The sequence below is a fragment of the Zophobas morio genome, unplaced genomic scaffold (assembly GCF_036711695.1).
Source record: "Zophobas morio isolate AGI-343-1 ecotype UQ-CSIRO unplaced genomic scaffold, CSIRO_AGI_Zmor_V1 ptg000055l, whole genome shotgun sequence".
Classification (NCBI taxonomy): domain Eukaryota; kingdom Metazoa; phylum Arthropoda; class Insecta; order Coleoptera; family Tenebrionidae; genus Zophobas; species Zophobas morio.
In genome coordinates, this window is record NW_026972160.1 from 30,511 (window position 1) to 45,283 (window position 14,773).

Below are 14,773 nucleotides of genomic sequence, written 5' to 3' on the forward strand. Positions count from 1 at the left end.
CTTTATTTTAAGTCATGGGAGATAGGCATTTAAGCAAAGTTTTCTTCGTACTCATATGTATGAGCGTATCTTATTTTCTTTTCATCAATAAGATATTATCATAAGTTTTTAGTAGCTGTAACTTTTCTAATAGTAGTTTTAATGCCAGTTATCATAATATTTAAGAACATGTTCAGAAGATTTGCGTCCAAACGTGAAGTCAATGACTTTTTAAAACCGGCACTCGCTAAATAGGGAGCTTGCTTAAAACTAGCACAACTAAGTAATGGCTGGGAGAATAAATCCATGTCTCTTCTAAGTGGCAAGGTGAGTGAAGTAGAGTTCGTAAGTTATATTGGGTTTTCGCTCACCAAAATGTATAACTAACGGTCGAAGTACTTGCACGAGACATAAACTTAAACTTATTAACATGTGTTTACTAAACATTACTCAACTTCAGATTCCATCAGCAGTTTTCAGGGTTAATTTTTAGGGTAGTAGTTAACATTGTAGTGTATCAGGGTTAAGACCTAATTGACTGGCTATATTTTTACAAGTCTTGAGATGTTGTTTACTACGGGACAAGGGCCTTTTATGTTCGTTTACATCTTCTATAAAAATAGTTGACGTAATAGGAAAATGTTCACTTTATCATAAGTTCCATAAAATAAACGCATCTCCTTTAAAATATTAAATTAAAACTAAGTAAAATCCATGAATTAAGTCCAAAAAAAAGCTTTTGACCAGCAAAACTTTATAATCAAAGTAATCAGGTTTAATAAAATTCAATCAAATGGGATATAATTAGAACGCACTCGTTGGTTAGCGGCCTTAACAGCTGCAGAGGAGGGAACATGGGAAACACCTGCAGCATAAAAATATATTATAATTTATAATTGTAAAGTCCCCTTTATTTGGGAGAGTAAGCACTAATATCAAGCAATAAAAAAATATATACTAAAAACATGTCAAAGAACTTAAAAAGCCAAACATGAAATAAAAGCATACAGCATGAATGGTGATGTTCTTGGTTGATAATGCTTTCTTTCTCTTCTTGAGACAAAGTGCGTGGCGAAGGTGAATGAAATTTGAGAAGCGATCCAAACAAAAAGTGCTGCATAATAGGGAGCTTACCTAATAAAACATTAGAACTTACAAACTTTATTTTTACGATAAGTAAAGAAAGAACACTCATAATCAAAGTTCTTAAATACTAAAAAGGGTTGATTCCCTAAAATTTGCTGATACAATAACTTTAAAATTTCTTTCAAACAATATGAATATTTTTGAAACGTTTTTAAAGCAATAAAAGCATTGTTTATTATTTATAAATAAAAGAGTCTGAAAAGTAATAAAGACAACCAAGAACTTCGGCTTTGTACATTTTTAGAAGACCGGAATGTACTTTAGCCCAAGTCTTCACGCCGCTTATATCGTTAAGCAGCGGAGAGTGCCAATGAAGAGATTCCGTTTTCACCTAAACACACGAAGTTATAAACTTATGCGTTTACCTTTTGGAATTGACAGTAAAAAATGAGACGTAGCAACTTTAATGTTTCTTACATGTTAATTTGAGGAGTAATAAAAAAGATTTTAAAAGTTAGGCAATATTTACGGTAAACACAAGAGCGATCGCATTAAGATAATTAAATAGTAGACCTTATTAATGTTTTCGATACACTGAAAATATATGTAATCAGAAGAGAACTGTTCAATATAATCAGCGGAATGTATACTTTTCGGTCGAAGATATTTATGATCTACATGATAATCAAATTAATGTGACATCATGAAATTGTTATAATATTCAGCAGGTCAACTCAAATTCTGCTTAAAATTCTTGGTAGGCGGTAAACAACAGGAGCAATAATAAAGAAAGGTATTTTAATTTGAAAAGAAAAAAAAATTAAAACGTGATAAAACTTTGACATATTAATGCTCTTTTAATAGTTAATTTAATCTCAGAAAATAATGGAGTAAATTTATAAAAAAAAATTCTCGTTTTAATATATTCATAGGAAATATTTGATGTAATGTTAAGGATTATTACTACGTATGTTATTTAATTTCATTTCTAAGCTAGGATAAAAAGTAGTTTTGCATGTGTGCTTTATTATATATTCTAATATTATTAACACCAAGCGATAAATCTAATAAACAATACAAAATAACTAAATGAAGAAATATACATAATACTAATTAAGATACTCCTGCCAGAAATAAAGAAAATAACTGATAATTGAACCCACAAGCTCTTGGAAATGTACATACCGGCCGCTTCTCATGTTTATTTTTAAAATTCTACACGAACTAGTAGTTAAATATGTTTATATTATATTTAGCCCAAACCAAAATGTGACCAAACCGGGTTGCTTTAAGTAAAACAATTATCGCCACCCTGTCAAACCCTATTACATGTAGGTACTTATTAACTGCGCGGCTCCAAAGTAGAAAGGCAGAAAATGGTAGTCGTCCAAGCCCCACACGCCATGGGATCCGGCAGGTTCCAACCAATAAGTTTGTTGGAGAAGAAACATTAATTTTATATATCTGCCGAGTCAAAATAAAGATAAAATTGGGTGGGGAATCATAAGGGTATAAAAGGGTGTCCATCTATTTTTTTCGCAATTAAAATAATATGTTAAGGACGATTATAATAAAAAGAAAATTATAATTATCGTGATGCTCTTAAACTCAACTCTACAAAAGTCAGTATGGTTAAACATGTTTCACTACCTACATGGACCCGTAGTAACCCAATTTGGCCAAGAGTAAGAGGAAAAGTTAATTAAACTGAGAAAAATATAGAGCTTCCCCAAAAAAAACATAAAGTTGACTAATTACTTATTAAGTAACAACAATCCAATTTAGGCAAACGTAAAAGGGAAAATGCAACTCCATAAATAATTACTAAATGTGTGAAGGGTAGAAAAAGTAATTAAGTAATTTTTTATCACATTAACAATAAAAATAGTAGATTAATAGGAACTAGATACTTAGTACTTGATAAACACTCGTAGAACTACCGCAGTAAAATCTTCCTCGGTAATAAGTTTGAGTTTGTAAAAACAAAACCTGTAAAGTTAATCATAAGTTACCGAGATATACAATTATAAATACAATAAACTATTTTTTATTAACGTAACACTTATATATATTAATAAATATTATAACTTTCTATAAATCCTTACAGATAAATATTATACATTATTGCTTTAAATAACAATACGTATAGCAGATATATCAATATGAGTGTCGTAGTATAAAAATATATCTTCGTGATTACATAATATTGAGCATATATTAGATTTTGTAACATTGTTTCAAATTGCAATCACCCTTATTACATTGCTCATAGTACTGGTACCCACAATTAACCCGTACAAAAATTGAATAAGTTTTAAGGAGTTATTTAGTAATAATGAGTCCACCATTCTAATATTCCTTTCGCTTGTGCGCTACAGTTTTAAAAAACAATTGCACTAGCTTTCTCTTTAACGCCCAATTGCCTCTTTTGGACAACATTGCATCGGTCTGAAGCAGCTAAAAAACCGGTTTTTAATTTATTTAAGTATTAGTTCATCCGAAATAAATTGCACATCGACAGTAATAAGTAAACTGTCGGCCACATATACAAAGAAGCACACCAGCAAATAGAAGAGCGGCCACCGACCACTGTTAAGATCCTTTATGTCGATAAATAATTACACATTTTTCATATAAATTACTCCTTATATAATTCTTTAAACATCTCCTTAAGCACTTGACTAAAAACACAAGTGTTATGGGTGTAAGTATTAATTTCCAATGGTTGTTAGAGTTCAGCAAAAACTCCCTCCCGAAGGAAAGTAAGTCGCCCACAATAGTGTGGGTAGTTAAACTTTTCTAAAATAAGCAATATTGACAGTAAAGCATAACTACACAAATATTTCTCATTAGTCAAATCAAAGATCCCAATGAATATATTATTGGATTCCGTGAGAAGAATGATATATTTAAAAAAAAATAAGGCGGCATAGTTATAAGGGTGGTCACAACTACAAAAAATATTACAAAAAAGCGATAAAATTAGCTTCATGGCCAGTCCCGTAGTCCATTCGTAACGGGTTACCCCAGGAATTAAGAAAATATTCTTGTTTAAGAAATAAAGAGTAAATTTTAAAGAAATGCAATGAAAAATTAAGTCTTTTCAAGGTGAGACCCGAAAATTCTATAACGGCATCGGGTGAAGGAAGAATAGCTTCAAGCCAACCGTGATGCCTCTACAATTTTATAGTATATTCTGTAAAGTAACTATTAAAATAATAAAATAACCTTTTTTACTTCACTATGCCAATCCTTAAAAACAGGATTACCATAACGGGTAGTCATTTCTTTTGGAGGAAAGCAACTAACAAGACTCTCGAGTTCAATAAGAATTTGAACAAGTTTTTGGATTAACTTAATAAGTTTTTTAGTAATACATAATTTACTTAGTCAAATTTAAATTAAAAGTGTAATATATAAAGAAAATTTTAATAAGTAAAAAAGACTCCATCTCCAATTTATCTCTCTTTATAACGCACTAAAACTACGTGAAGTTTTATATGAAAATAAATTTCAAAACCGCACCTGAGATTCAGAAATAACTTCCGTAATTCTTTTGTCTTTTACGCTCCAACTAAGTGATTCTACAAATTTAGAAAATTCCTTGTGACAGTTGGATTTTTGAAAGTACTTCAAGTCCTCTTCTGTAAACACTTCACGTTGTGGTTTAACAAATATAGCCATCATAAAGGTTTACTATCGATAAACTAATTATTATCTTTAGCTTTCTACGAGAAGGCAAAGCGCTCGGCCATAAAAAGGTTTTGCCTTTTCTCCACTTATATTTTAATCCCACCTATGAGGATCTCTCTACTTGTGAAGGTTTAACTTTAAAAGCACGGCGCCATTTTTTGGACTTTTAAATTTAGTTTGTTAGTTTTATAGGGGGTGCCGTGCTCACAGCGGGTTTAAATAATCAAAAACATAACCTATATTATATAATTATTATTACAATATACTTGCTCTCAAAGTTCGCAAATTAACGCTTTGGCCCATTTAAAAGAATATATGTGGATATGGAAGGTCAGTGAGGTATGAAAGTCAGTAACTTTGAAGAGAGAACAAATATATATAATGGTAAAGTAGATAGATGAAGAAGATTTAAGAATTGTAACTTAAGTATTTTTACTGGTCTAACGAAATAAAAAAAAATTTTTTTTAAAGTCTGAACAAGGTGCTTATTACAGTAGTAGGTTTTGTATTACAATCGCACTACTGATTAACTAATTTAAAATTTTTAGTAAATTTAAATTTGAAATATCGAACGTCATAAGTAAATTAAACAAAACCTGTCTTTTATATAAAATCATATGCATAGGACGGTTGTATATATTTTGCAGTAGCTAAGCAATATATGTTAAGTTTGGGGTAACCGAAACTAGGTTTCAGTAAAAAATGCCCCAAGCGAAAGTATGTGTTAGGAATAAGTGATATGAGTGTAAGCTATAGTTAGTATTATTTAAAATAATGAGCCATGTAAAAAAGAAAACACAGAATTGGAAGATGAAATCCTTGAAGCCTAAAAAAAAGTAACGTGAAAGTAGTGGAGTAATATAAGAATCTTTCCTAGATCAAGGAAGTAGCACAATACCAACCAGAGAAGGTGAGAACTGAAGGAAAGCAGTTAAGCCATCTATATACCTTTACCAAAAGCATATAAAAAATTTCCTTTATTTTTAATATTGTTTTTACATTTACACCTGGTAAAAATTAAAACAGTGATGACTAATAAAAGATTTAAAAATATTTTATTGAGGGCGAAAGAGCAATTCATACACTCATTCCAAGGCAAAACCAAGAAAGAGGGATAGTCGTGTGGCAATGAGGGCTCGTACACACATAATTTTCCTTGTGCACGTGGTTTCTTTGGTAGCGGTAACTTATAAGTTAATCCGATGCCCATCTATAACTTAGTAACCTCGAGCGCCGATTGCTTAGTCTTCATTCGGGAGCGAGTGGGCATCCTAATTTTTCAGTACAACGTCCGTTTCGTTTTTCTGAACAGAAGGGCAGTACATCGTTAACCTTCTCTGCGGTACTAATTAAGTTCCTGAAAATTTTGACTTCAAATCGAACCGGTTGATGTACTTTTCGATAGTGCACTTCCTTCAAAATTTTAGATATGTTCTCTTTTAATTAATTTTTAAATAATTTAAATAAACATATTTATTAAAGATACCATTTATAGAAAAATTAAAATTTGTAATGCCATATTTGTATATAGAAATATTTGGTTAAATTATTTCCTTTTAAGAAAATGTTTATATTATTTTTATTAAAATTAATTTGTAATGTTTTTGATTGGTTCTTCATCAGATACTAATTTTGGGAGCGGTTATCACATGTTTATGTTGTTTCTAAATTTGTTTGTGTTCATAATTTTATCATAATATAACCATATTTCGGTGTGTCTGTCCTGTTTTATTTTGAGTTGAGGGATTTCCTTTGTTCTTAAATAAATATAGTTTTTTTAAATATGTTAGCCATATTTTCCCATTTGTAATTTTTATTCACTTGATGACAGAAATTTTTACGAGTAGGAGTCTTTTGTAAGAGGCGTCTCCTCGTTAGGCGTTCTTCACTGCCATATGAAAGCATATGTTTAGCAGATTTTCTAATATTTGTGTTACATAATCAACTTACTTTGCTTAATGCCACGTAATCCACATTACGAGATAATATTTTTATCCTAACCTAATTTTGTCTATTTTGACTTCCATTTACGAGCATAACATGCCCCATCATCATACGAGCTGGGTTGGAACGTTTAATTTCCAACTTAAGTCTGTTGTTTGAGTTAAGTAGACAGATAATTTTTTTACTCAGTTCTAACTGTGTTTTGTTATCGTTGTCCAGAAATCCTTCAAGTAGGGTTATAGTGTATGCTAATGTCAGGCCTAGTAGTTTTATCGATAAGTTTTATTAGACCGAGAGGCGGTTGTAACTTGACGCATGTGGGAAGTGATTATGATACCCTTTTTTTTTTTAGTAATTTAATGAAATTCCACCAGGTTTTTTATCTTCTTTCTTTTGCATTATTAAATATTGTAGTTGATGTGATGAAGGATATTTCTTATAAATTAGCTATATCGCAATTATCTACTTACGCATATAACTAGGGGCCCCTGTTATACTCTTTTATAGGTTGTTCATTGACTTTATGACATTATATTATTGGACTAAAGCAGACTAGCATAGCGTACTTGTTATGTAAGATAACTTTTCAGTAATATATATGGATATAAAAAAGGAAGGAATAACTGCTTGCATTATGTAAAAATTTAAGCCAAATTATCTACATTTATAGGATGTAGTGATTTAGCAGTAGCTTATCTGTATAAAGATCATTCTGAATTTTAACCATGTAAGCAAAGGCTTAACAACAAGAGGTATTCACACCGGAACACAAATACCTAACCTTTCAACTTACTATATAAAACCTCCGTTAATTTGCATTAAAATTACAATTAACTAAATTCTTAAGGTCATTCCCCTCCTTATAAACCCTTTGAGTCAAACTATTAAGTTTGTATCGATGAAAAACCATGGACTTTTATTCTCTTTACAAATTAACTACTAGAAGGGCTAGGATTACCGAGGCTGGTTATAAAAATGTTACGTTGGCAAAGGCCAACGGAATTAATATTTGTTGAAAATTTAGTTATAAAAAGTCCAATTTATTTCACCAATATACTGTTCAGAACTACTTGTTACCGTCAATCGCCCATGGCAAAGAAAAAAAGAGTCATACGAACTATTAAAAAAGCTTCACAAAAAAAATTAGAATGAACTGAAGTTGTGGATGAGTAGATATATTGTCTTTTAACAGGCTGCCTAACGTTATAAGTTTATTGCGTAATATAACCCTTGGAAGCTCAATAGTTTCGAATAAGATTATTAAGGGAAATAAGAAAATAACTACAATAACTGCGCCCAATAATCTAAAAAAAAATTAATATATGAATGACAATAAAGGATACCAAGAGAAAAAATATTATAAACTCTAAGGAAGTCAAAGTAGGTGATAGCTTAAAATTTAAAGATGCTTAGTGAAAACTGACTGTTTCCATTCATTAAGAAAAATTGTAATATAAGCTTTATAAAATAATTTTAAATTGAAGCCTAAGGTTTTATATAAGCCTGAAACTTTACAAAATTGGGTGATATGATGTATTTTAGCGAATTGTATAACAAAGTTGAACCTTACTAAGATTAAAAAAGAGCAAGTATTAAAATTTTACAACTGACTATCGCCACTTTTAGGGAGTGGTGCGTTGGAAAAATTCTTTAGGTTACGAGATACGAGTTACTGGATGGACTTATAAGCTCAGTCTAATATCTTTGCAGTTAACTTATTAATTCAAGTTTGGCTGGAAAACATAATACATAATAACTTTGATAAGATGAAAAGACCGTATATGCTCAAAAGGGTCGAATTTATAAGGGTACAGCGCCCCATTGTAAAAAGAGGTTAAATGCAAAGCGCTATTTTATGATTCTTTAAAATTGTAGTTTGTCCAAAGGGTAATGTGCTCCAAAGGTCTTTACAGCCCACCAATATGTTAATGAAGTTCTTAAATAAGCTATTTATTAATTTTAATACACTAATTCTCAAAAAAGTAAAAACCTACAATATTAATATCACTTAAGACTAGCATTTCTCTCTCATCCATTTTTTATATTTTTTACCTTTATTAAATGTGTCGTACACAAGATACTAGCCTATTTTTTGCAGTATTTGTAAACTAGCAATAACAAGTTATAAGTTACCTAGTCAGAATTCAGAAGGCCTCCAATAAAAAGGGGTGTTTAAGTAACTCCAGTACTGTATACTGCTGGCTGTCCCATTTTTGAACTTACATTTAACCCTTATATAATTAATATAAATTTATATTTAAATTTAAGGTTTTCATACATAGTCTCAACTTTTTTACTACAAAAATGTACTGAAAAGCGCCTATTAAATTTTCTTTAAAAGTACCAGCTCCCCTCCCCCAACTTGAATTTTAACAATTTATGAATTCTTAGTAATGAGTAATGAGCATGTAACGTTTTCAACCTAATTTGCTCAAAATTTGTAAACCCAAAAGGTTATATTTTGTCTTTGTTAAATTCAAAGCTTTTGTATGGGGTAAAATAGTAGAAATTAATGGAGACCTTTCTTGGGGCTGTTTAAATAGGTTAGTACACACAGCCTGTCAAGTTAATATTAGGAGTTACCGCCCTCGCTCAGTGCTTGAGAGTAATGACATAAACTCAATTTCGCGGGTTCCGATTCCCACCGGCGCAACTTTCTTTCTCGGTCTTTGATAGCGGAATAGGGATCTAACATTAAATTATGATGCTTAAAAGAATTATAGCCCTACTTACTCAAAGTAGAAAAACCACTTTTTAGCGTTGATGGAAAATGCTATACGATTAATAGAAGGAAGGCTATATTTACAAATTATTTAAAACGAACGCTGAAGCCGATTAAGAGATGAAATGAGCATTTAAAGGCATAAAATTTAAATATGGAGTTTCCTTTCTATCCGTCTTAAACAGGATTTGATAACTTGAAATTTTAAATGGTTTCGCTGTTACGCTAGTAATGGTTTTTAACTTCTTGGTAAGTTCAAAAATTTACTAAGTAGTTTAAATATGTAATGATGTAAAATGACATAGGTGTTGATATAAATTTTCAAACTAATTTTTGTAGTAAACGGACGTAAGGACTACTAATTACAGGAGTATTTTCTTGAAGGTGTTCTTTGTAGTAGAAGAGCGCTATTTAATTAAGTTAGTGACATAACCTTTAGTACCAGAACCTTAGATATTAAATCTACAGGATACCTAAAATTTAGAAACCCAAAATCGATATATTTAAAATTTTGTTTACGTTTGTTAGTCTCTTGCAATTTTAGTTTATTTAGAAACCCCTCTTCGAGGGCTTTCTTGGTAGTTTATATGGAGTCAGAAAATTTAATTTTTTCTTAGGGGCAACTGTGAAATGTTTTTGGCTAGTTTTGGTTGTCGTAAGCGTAGTTGTGCCAGTATTTTAAAGTTTTTTTACGTCATTCTATTATATTTAACGATAGTAATAAAATCTTTTTTTAAAAAGCGAAGGCTTTCAGGTTTATTAATCTTGCTTAACTAAATCCTGTAATGGGACTTCTTTTTTAGAAAATTATAGACTGTTGCCAACTATAAAATATCAAGAACATATTTATTTTGACGTTGAAAACTTTTGTCGTTACACCAAAATTATAGATTATATAATTGATGAGTATTTTGGACAAATTCCTGTTCTCTATATTGAAGGTTTCGTATAAATTATTTTTAATTTAATAATAATATTGAAAACTAAAAATGTTTTTATTATTAATAAGCTTTAGCTTTATCGACAACCGGATTAAAGGTTTTTCTCGATAAAGAGGTACATATTATTTTATTTAGATTACTTTTTTATAATTTAGTTTTATTAAGTTTCCATTCTCCGTTCCCGGTTTAATTCACGTGCGAAATCAAGTTGTCCAGTATAAGTCTTTAAGTTTTAACGAAAAACTCCTGGTTGAAACGAAGGTGATAAGATAAGGTTTTTTAAAGACTAGAGTGTAATTTTATACTACCACTTTAGACAGCAGACACTGAAATTAGAAGAGTTTCGCGAGGCATTGAATTTGATTTAAAAATATGTGCTTATGACAAACGAAACGTCTTAGTTTGGTCCGCTTTTTGTACTTTTTTGGCGATATACCAAAATCAGAACAGAAAAAGAAAAAATTTAAGTCGGTTTTTATATAATTATATATTTTACGTGTAAAATAGTATTTACTTTTTTTTATACATATAAATATTCAAAAAATCTCTTGTGTACTCAACACGTTTAAGGGATTTTACGTAATTTAAGAGTAGGCAAAGCTTTTTAACTCCATAAGGAATTTATTTTTGCTTAATAAAGCAATGATTTTGTACAATTTAATATATTGAAAATACTACATAGACCGATCTTTACAAGAGGGAATGGATTAAAACTGCTTCTAAATTGTGTATTATTAAAGAACTTTTAAATCATTTCTTTACCAAACTTAATTTGAAAAAAGAATTTTGTGAAAGAATTGTTTACTGTAGAAACATATTTTACTTACTAAAGATCATAAGTTATTTAATATTAAAAAAATTAGTTTTTAGCTGGTTGATTTTTATTTAAAAGAATGAGTTAACAGCCTGAAGGAGGTAACATTATTTATCAAATAAGTTATAGAAATCACTCCCTTTTCCGTTTCATAATCCTCTAAGACCTTTAAGAACGCTGTTCTTTTCATTAATTGTAAAAAACTTTATGATAATTTTTTTAAAAGCACCTTAAAATGGTTACGTGGTAGAGTTGTGTTACATTTAATTTAAATAAAAACGACTGATTCCTTTATAATTAATTTTTTAAAGTTTTTTTTTAAAAAATACCGTAAGCTTCATGTTAAAACCTTTATGAGCTCAAGTTTTTTCCTTTATTACAAATTAAAAATTAAGGAGATTCGTAAGAAAGTTGAAGGCGGCCTTACTAAATTTTTTGTTTTCAGTTTTCTAATATTTTTGTTGGTTGAAAGTTTCAAGCGTCTCTTTATTTTCAATTTTTATGAAACTAGTTGTACTTATGTTATATTTACTTCCTTATATATGTATGTCCATATACCTTGAGTTTTTAATTTTTAATTTTGTTAGTAATAAAACCTTATTTATAATAATTTTAAGTTTTTTAGTTAATTATATTTTGTTAACTTAACTATTGTACCTACAATAGATATAAGTTATTTACATAATAGTAATAATTAAAAAAACTTTTTATTTTATATTGAGCTCTGAGAAGTGTTCAGAAATATCTTTCAATCATGTGGCGAGTAAAAAGGTAACAGAATTTTTAGAAAAATTATTAGGATCTAATAGATAGCACACAGTAAATTATAATTTCTTTCCCTTTATTCTAATTTTTGCCTTTTCTTTGGTTTATTTTTTCAAAACTTAAAAAAATAATTAGATTTATGTAGTTATGCGTAGTCTTATTTTTTAAAAATTTAAGTTGATTTTTGTTTTATTAACTTGTTTCGTTATTTTACCTTGTATTTTTGTTAAAGCCAAGGTTATACTGCTTTTTTTCCACAATTGTTAATTAATTTTATAAAAGTTTTATTATTATTACTAAAATTTCTTTTACTTGTTTTTATCAAACATGTTTACTTATTGATATTTCTGCACGTTATTGAATATATTATCTTCTTCCTTCTGTTTTCTATTCTTTTCAGATATTTCTATCATCGGACATTGGGAGAAAGTATGCCGCTATTTCGGGGGACTATAACCCCATTCATCTCCATCCGTTTTTAGCAAAACTATTTGGTTTTAAATCCCACGTTGCTCACGGGCTTTATACTGCTGCACTTTGTATGATTAACTCGTTATCTACCGTAGAATTATTTACTGAGTGCTTTCCTTTCAAAGACTTAGAATTAGCATATAATAAAAAACTGCTTTGTAAACCCTAGCCACGTCAATGTATTTAACTATGTCCACGTATATTTTTTCTGTTTGTATTTATAAAATATAGTATTTTTTGAGCTAGCTTTTACTTTTTTTTTTTTTTATTGTTGAAGTAATTGTTTAATTTCTTCGTATGCCTTTATTAATTTTTTTTTTTAGGTATAAACGAGTGTCAGAAACTTGCCACAGACTTAAATATCAAAGACAATACTTTTAAGTTTCCATATAAAGTAGAAGTTTTCTTCAAGAGACCTGCATTTTTACCTAACGAGGTCACCATTTCCATTTCAAGATTTCTCGAGGAAAGCGGAACCCCCAAATTTCTCAGCCTCTTTTTTTCTATGGCACATAATGATAACGTACTGTTGGAGGGAAGCATCCACCATATTGAGACCGAAGATAATTTATAAATTTTGAAGTAGTTATTACTTCTTTTAACTAGTTTGCACTTTTGTAGCGGCTAGACCACTCTGAATTATAATATTCAATTTTTTTATATAGTTTACAATGTACGAAAAGTTATATATGATCAAAGAGATCTTTTAAAAAAATGATTATACAGGCCACTAACAGCAAATAGCTTAAAGGTTTGTGAAGTAAAAACTTAAATCAAGCTCTAGACTGTTAAAATAAATTAAAGACGACAGTTAACTTACTATATTAGTAGAAAGTTTAATAGTTTAAATTAAAAAAAAAACTAGTAATTTAAAATCAAAAGCTGAAACGATGAAATTTCTACCTTTTTCGGTAAACAATTAAAGTTTTTTGTCAACAACTGTTTTTTTTTCCAGTTACTACAGAAAACTTCTTTTAAAAGAAATTCTTTACACTGTGTGCAAGTGTAGTCAAAACATTATTATTTCACGAGCAATACATATGGTTAAGAGTAAAAAAAATAAGAATAATTTGTCTTTTCTTTCCCTAAAGTTTTCAGGCTTAAAAAATGAACATTTTAATAAAAATTAAAGTTATAGTTGAAATACTTATGGTTATATTCTCTAGTTTAATAAATCCTATGTTACATTTAAAAACAGAAAGTGAAAATTTGGGAAATAAAAGTGATAATTTATTTTTGGTAGTCTTAAGCTTTTAAAGATTCGATCAGGTAGTCGTTGTAATACTGAACTCTTCCACCTGTTTACCTAATGCCAAGTCATAACTTTGCCTCGGTGAAATTTATCAATAATATATTTTCTTTTTTCAAGCCTTAACCTGTAAGCAACAACTAATTAACAGTTTTTCTTATGCTCTGCTCTCCCATGGGAAAAACTTGTAGTATATCTCTGGTTGAAATCATAAGAGTCATAACGTAAGCCTTTGTAGAGACTCTCAAGAAATGTAAAGACTTCAATCACTCGGTTCAGGGAGGGTGCTAATGAAATACTGAAAATAATTTAACGAAGTGATTATGTAAAGAAAATATCAGTTCAATAATTTATTTACATAAGGCAACTATAAAACTATTCATATTTATTTTCAGATATCCTATACAAGGTAGCCTCGCGCGTTTGATTTCGACTAAAAATATATATACAACCCATGTTGGACCTGGAGCGTCTCATAGTGACCAAAATTAAGCATATAAAAGGCCTGGCTGTAATACTCGCAACTAAAATTTAGAGATTTTTTTTCTGGCACCATGGGAGGCTACTATTTCTGTCTGCTGCTTATAGTCCGTGTGACCCTTCCCAGTGAAGTTAGGCTTCTCTAAGTCAGCACCACCATCTTAAACCTCGAGAAACCCTCCAACAGACCCTGAGACCCGTCCCGTATAGGGGCCTAAACAGTAAAGTTTTCGCCCTAATAAGTAGTGCCGGAGTAGCGTAAAAGCTCCGTTTGAAAGTCCGGAGGTGGCTACACTAATTACTTTGGAAAACAAATGGTTAAAAGAAAAATATAACTAAGTATAATTAGGAAAATACTGTGTTGCCCCCATCAAACTGTTAGAAATTTCCTTGGCTTAGAAACTATCTTTTTAGTAGGCACTAGGGCTTTTGCTAAAAGCCATCTAAGGCATACCTTCCTATAAAACATAAAGTTTGATATTGTTATCATTAACTAAAGCGTCTAAAGCATTAACAAATACTTAGCAGTACACTAGTTTGTTATTACAATGAGTTTTGATTAAGTCGTCTATTTTGACTGAAAAAAGTACGACGATATCGCTCTTCTGGAATCAATATCGAATGAAAGC

The 14,773-nt window shown here is 30.0% G+C and overlaps 2 protein-coding genes across 2 annotated transcripts; one reads left to right on the forward strand and one right to left on the reverse strand.

The window, feature by feature from the left end:
- Positions 1–759: 759 nt before the first annotated feature.
- Positions 760–4,749, reverse strand: LOC135142945 (uncharacterized). Its single transcript, XM_064074762.1, has 10 exons — positions 4,591–4,749; positions 4,294–4,419; positions 4,181–4,241; positions 4,033–4,111; positions 2,983–3,054; positions 2,405–2,529; positions 1,639–1,739; positions 1,342–1,456; positions 988–1,113; positions 760–844 (listed from the first exon to the last, which is right to left on the reverse strand). The coding sequence occupies exons 1-10, from the start codon at positions 4,747–4,749 to the stop codon at positions 765–767; spliced, it is 1,044 nt and encodes a 347-aa protein (XP_063930832.1). The 3' UTR covers positions 760–764.
- A 711-nt stretch (positions 4,750–5,460) lies between these two features.
- Positions 5,461–13,199, forward strand: LOC135142946 (3-hydroxyacyl-thioester dehydratase X-like). Its single transcript, XM_064074763.1, has 11 exons — positions 5,461–5,475; positions 5,636–5,668; positions 9,978–10,097; positions 10,166–10,178; positions 10,228–10,365; positions 10,434–10,480; positions 10,531–10,626; positions 10,682–10,836; positions 11,902–11,950; positions 12,345–12,483; positions 12,739–13,199. The coding sequence occupies exons 1-11, from the start codon at positions 5,461–5,463 to the stop codon at positions 12,987–12,989; spliced, it is 1,056 nt and encodes a 351-aa protein (XP_063930833.1). The 3' UTR covers positions 12,990–13,199.
- The last annotated feature ends 1,574 nt before the right edge of the window (positions 13,200–14,773 follow it).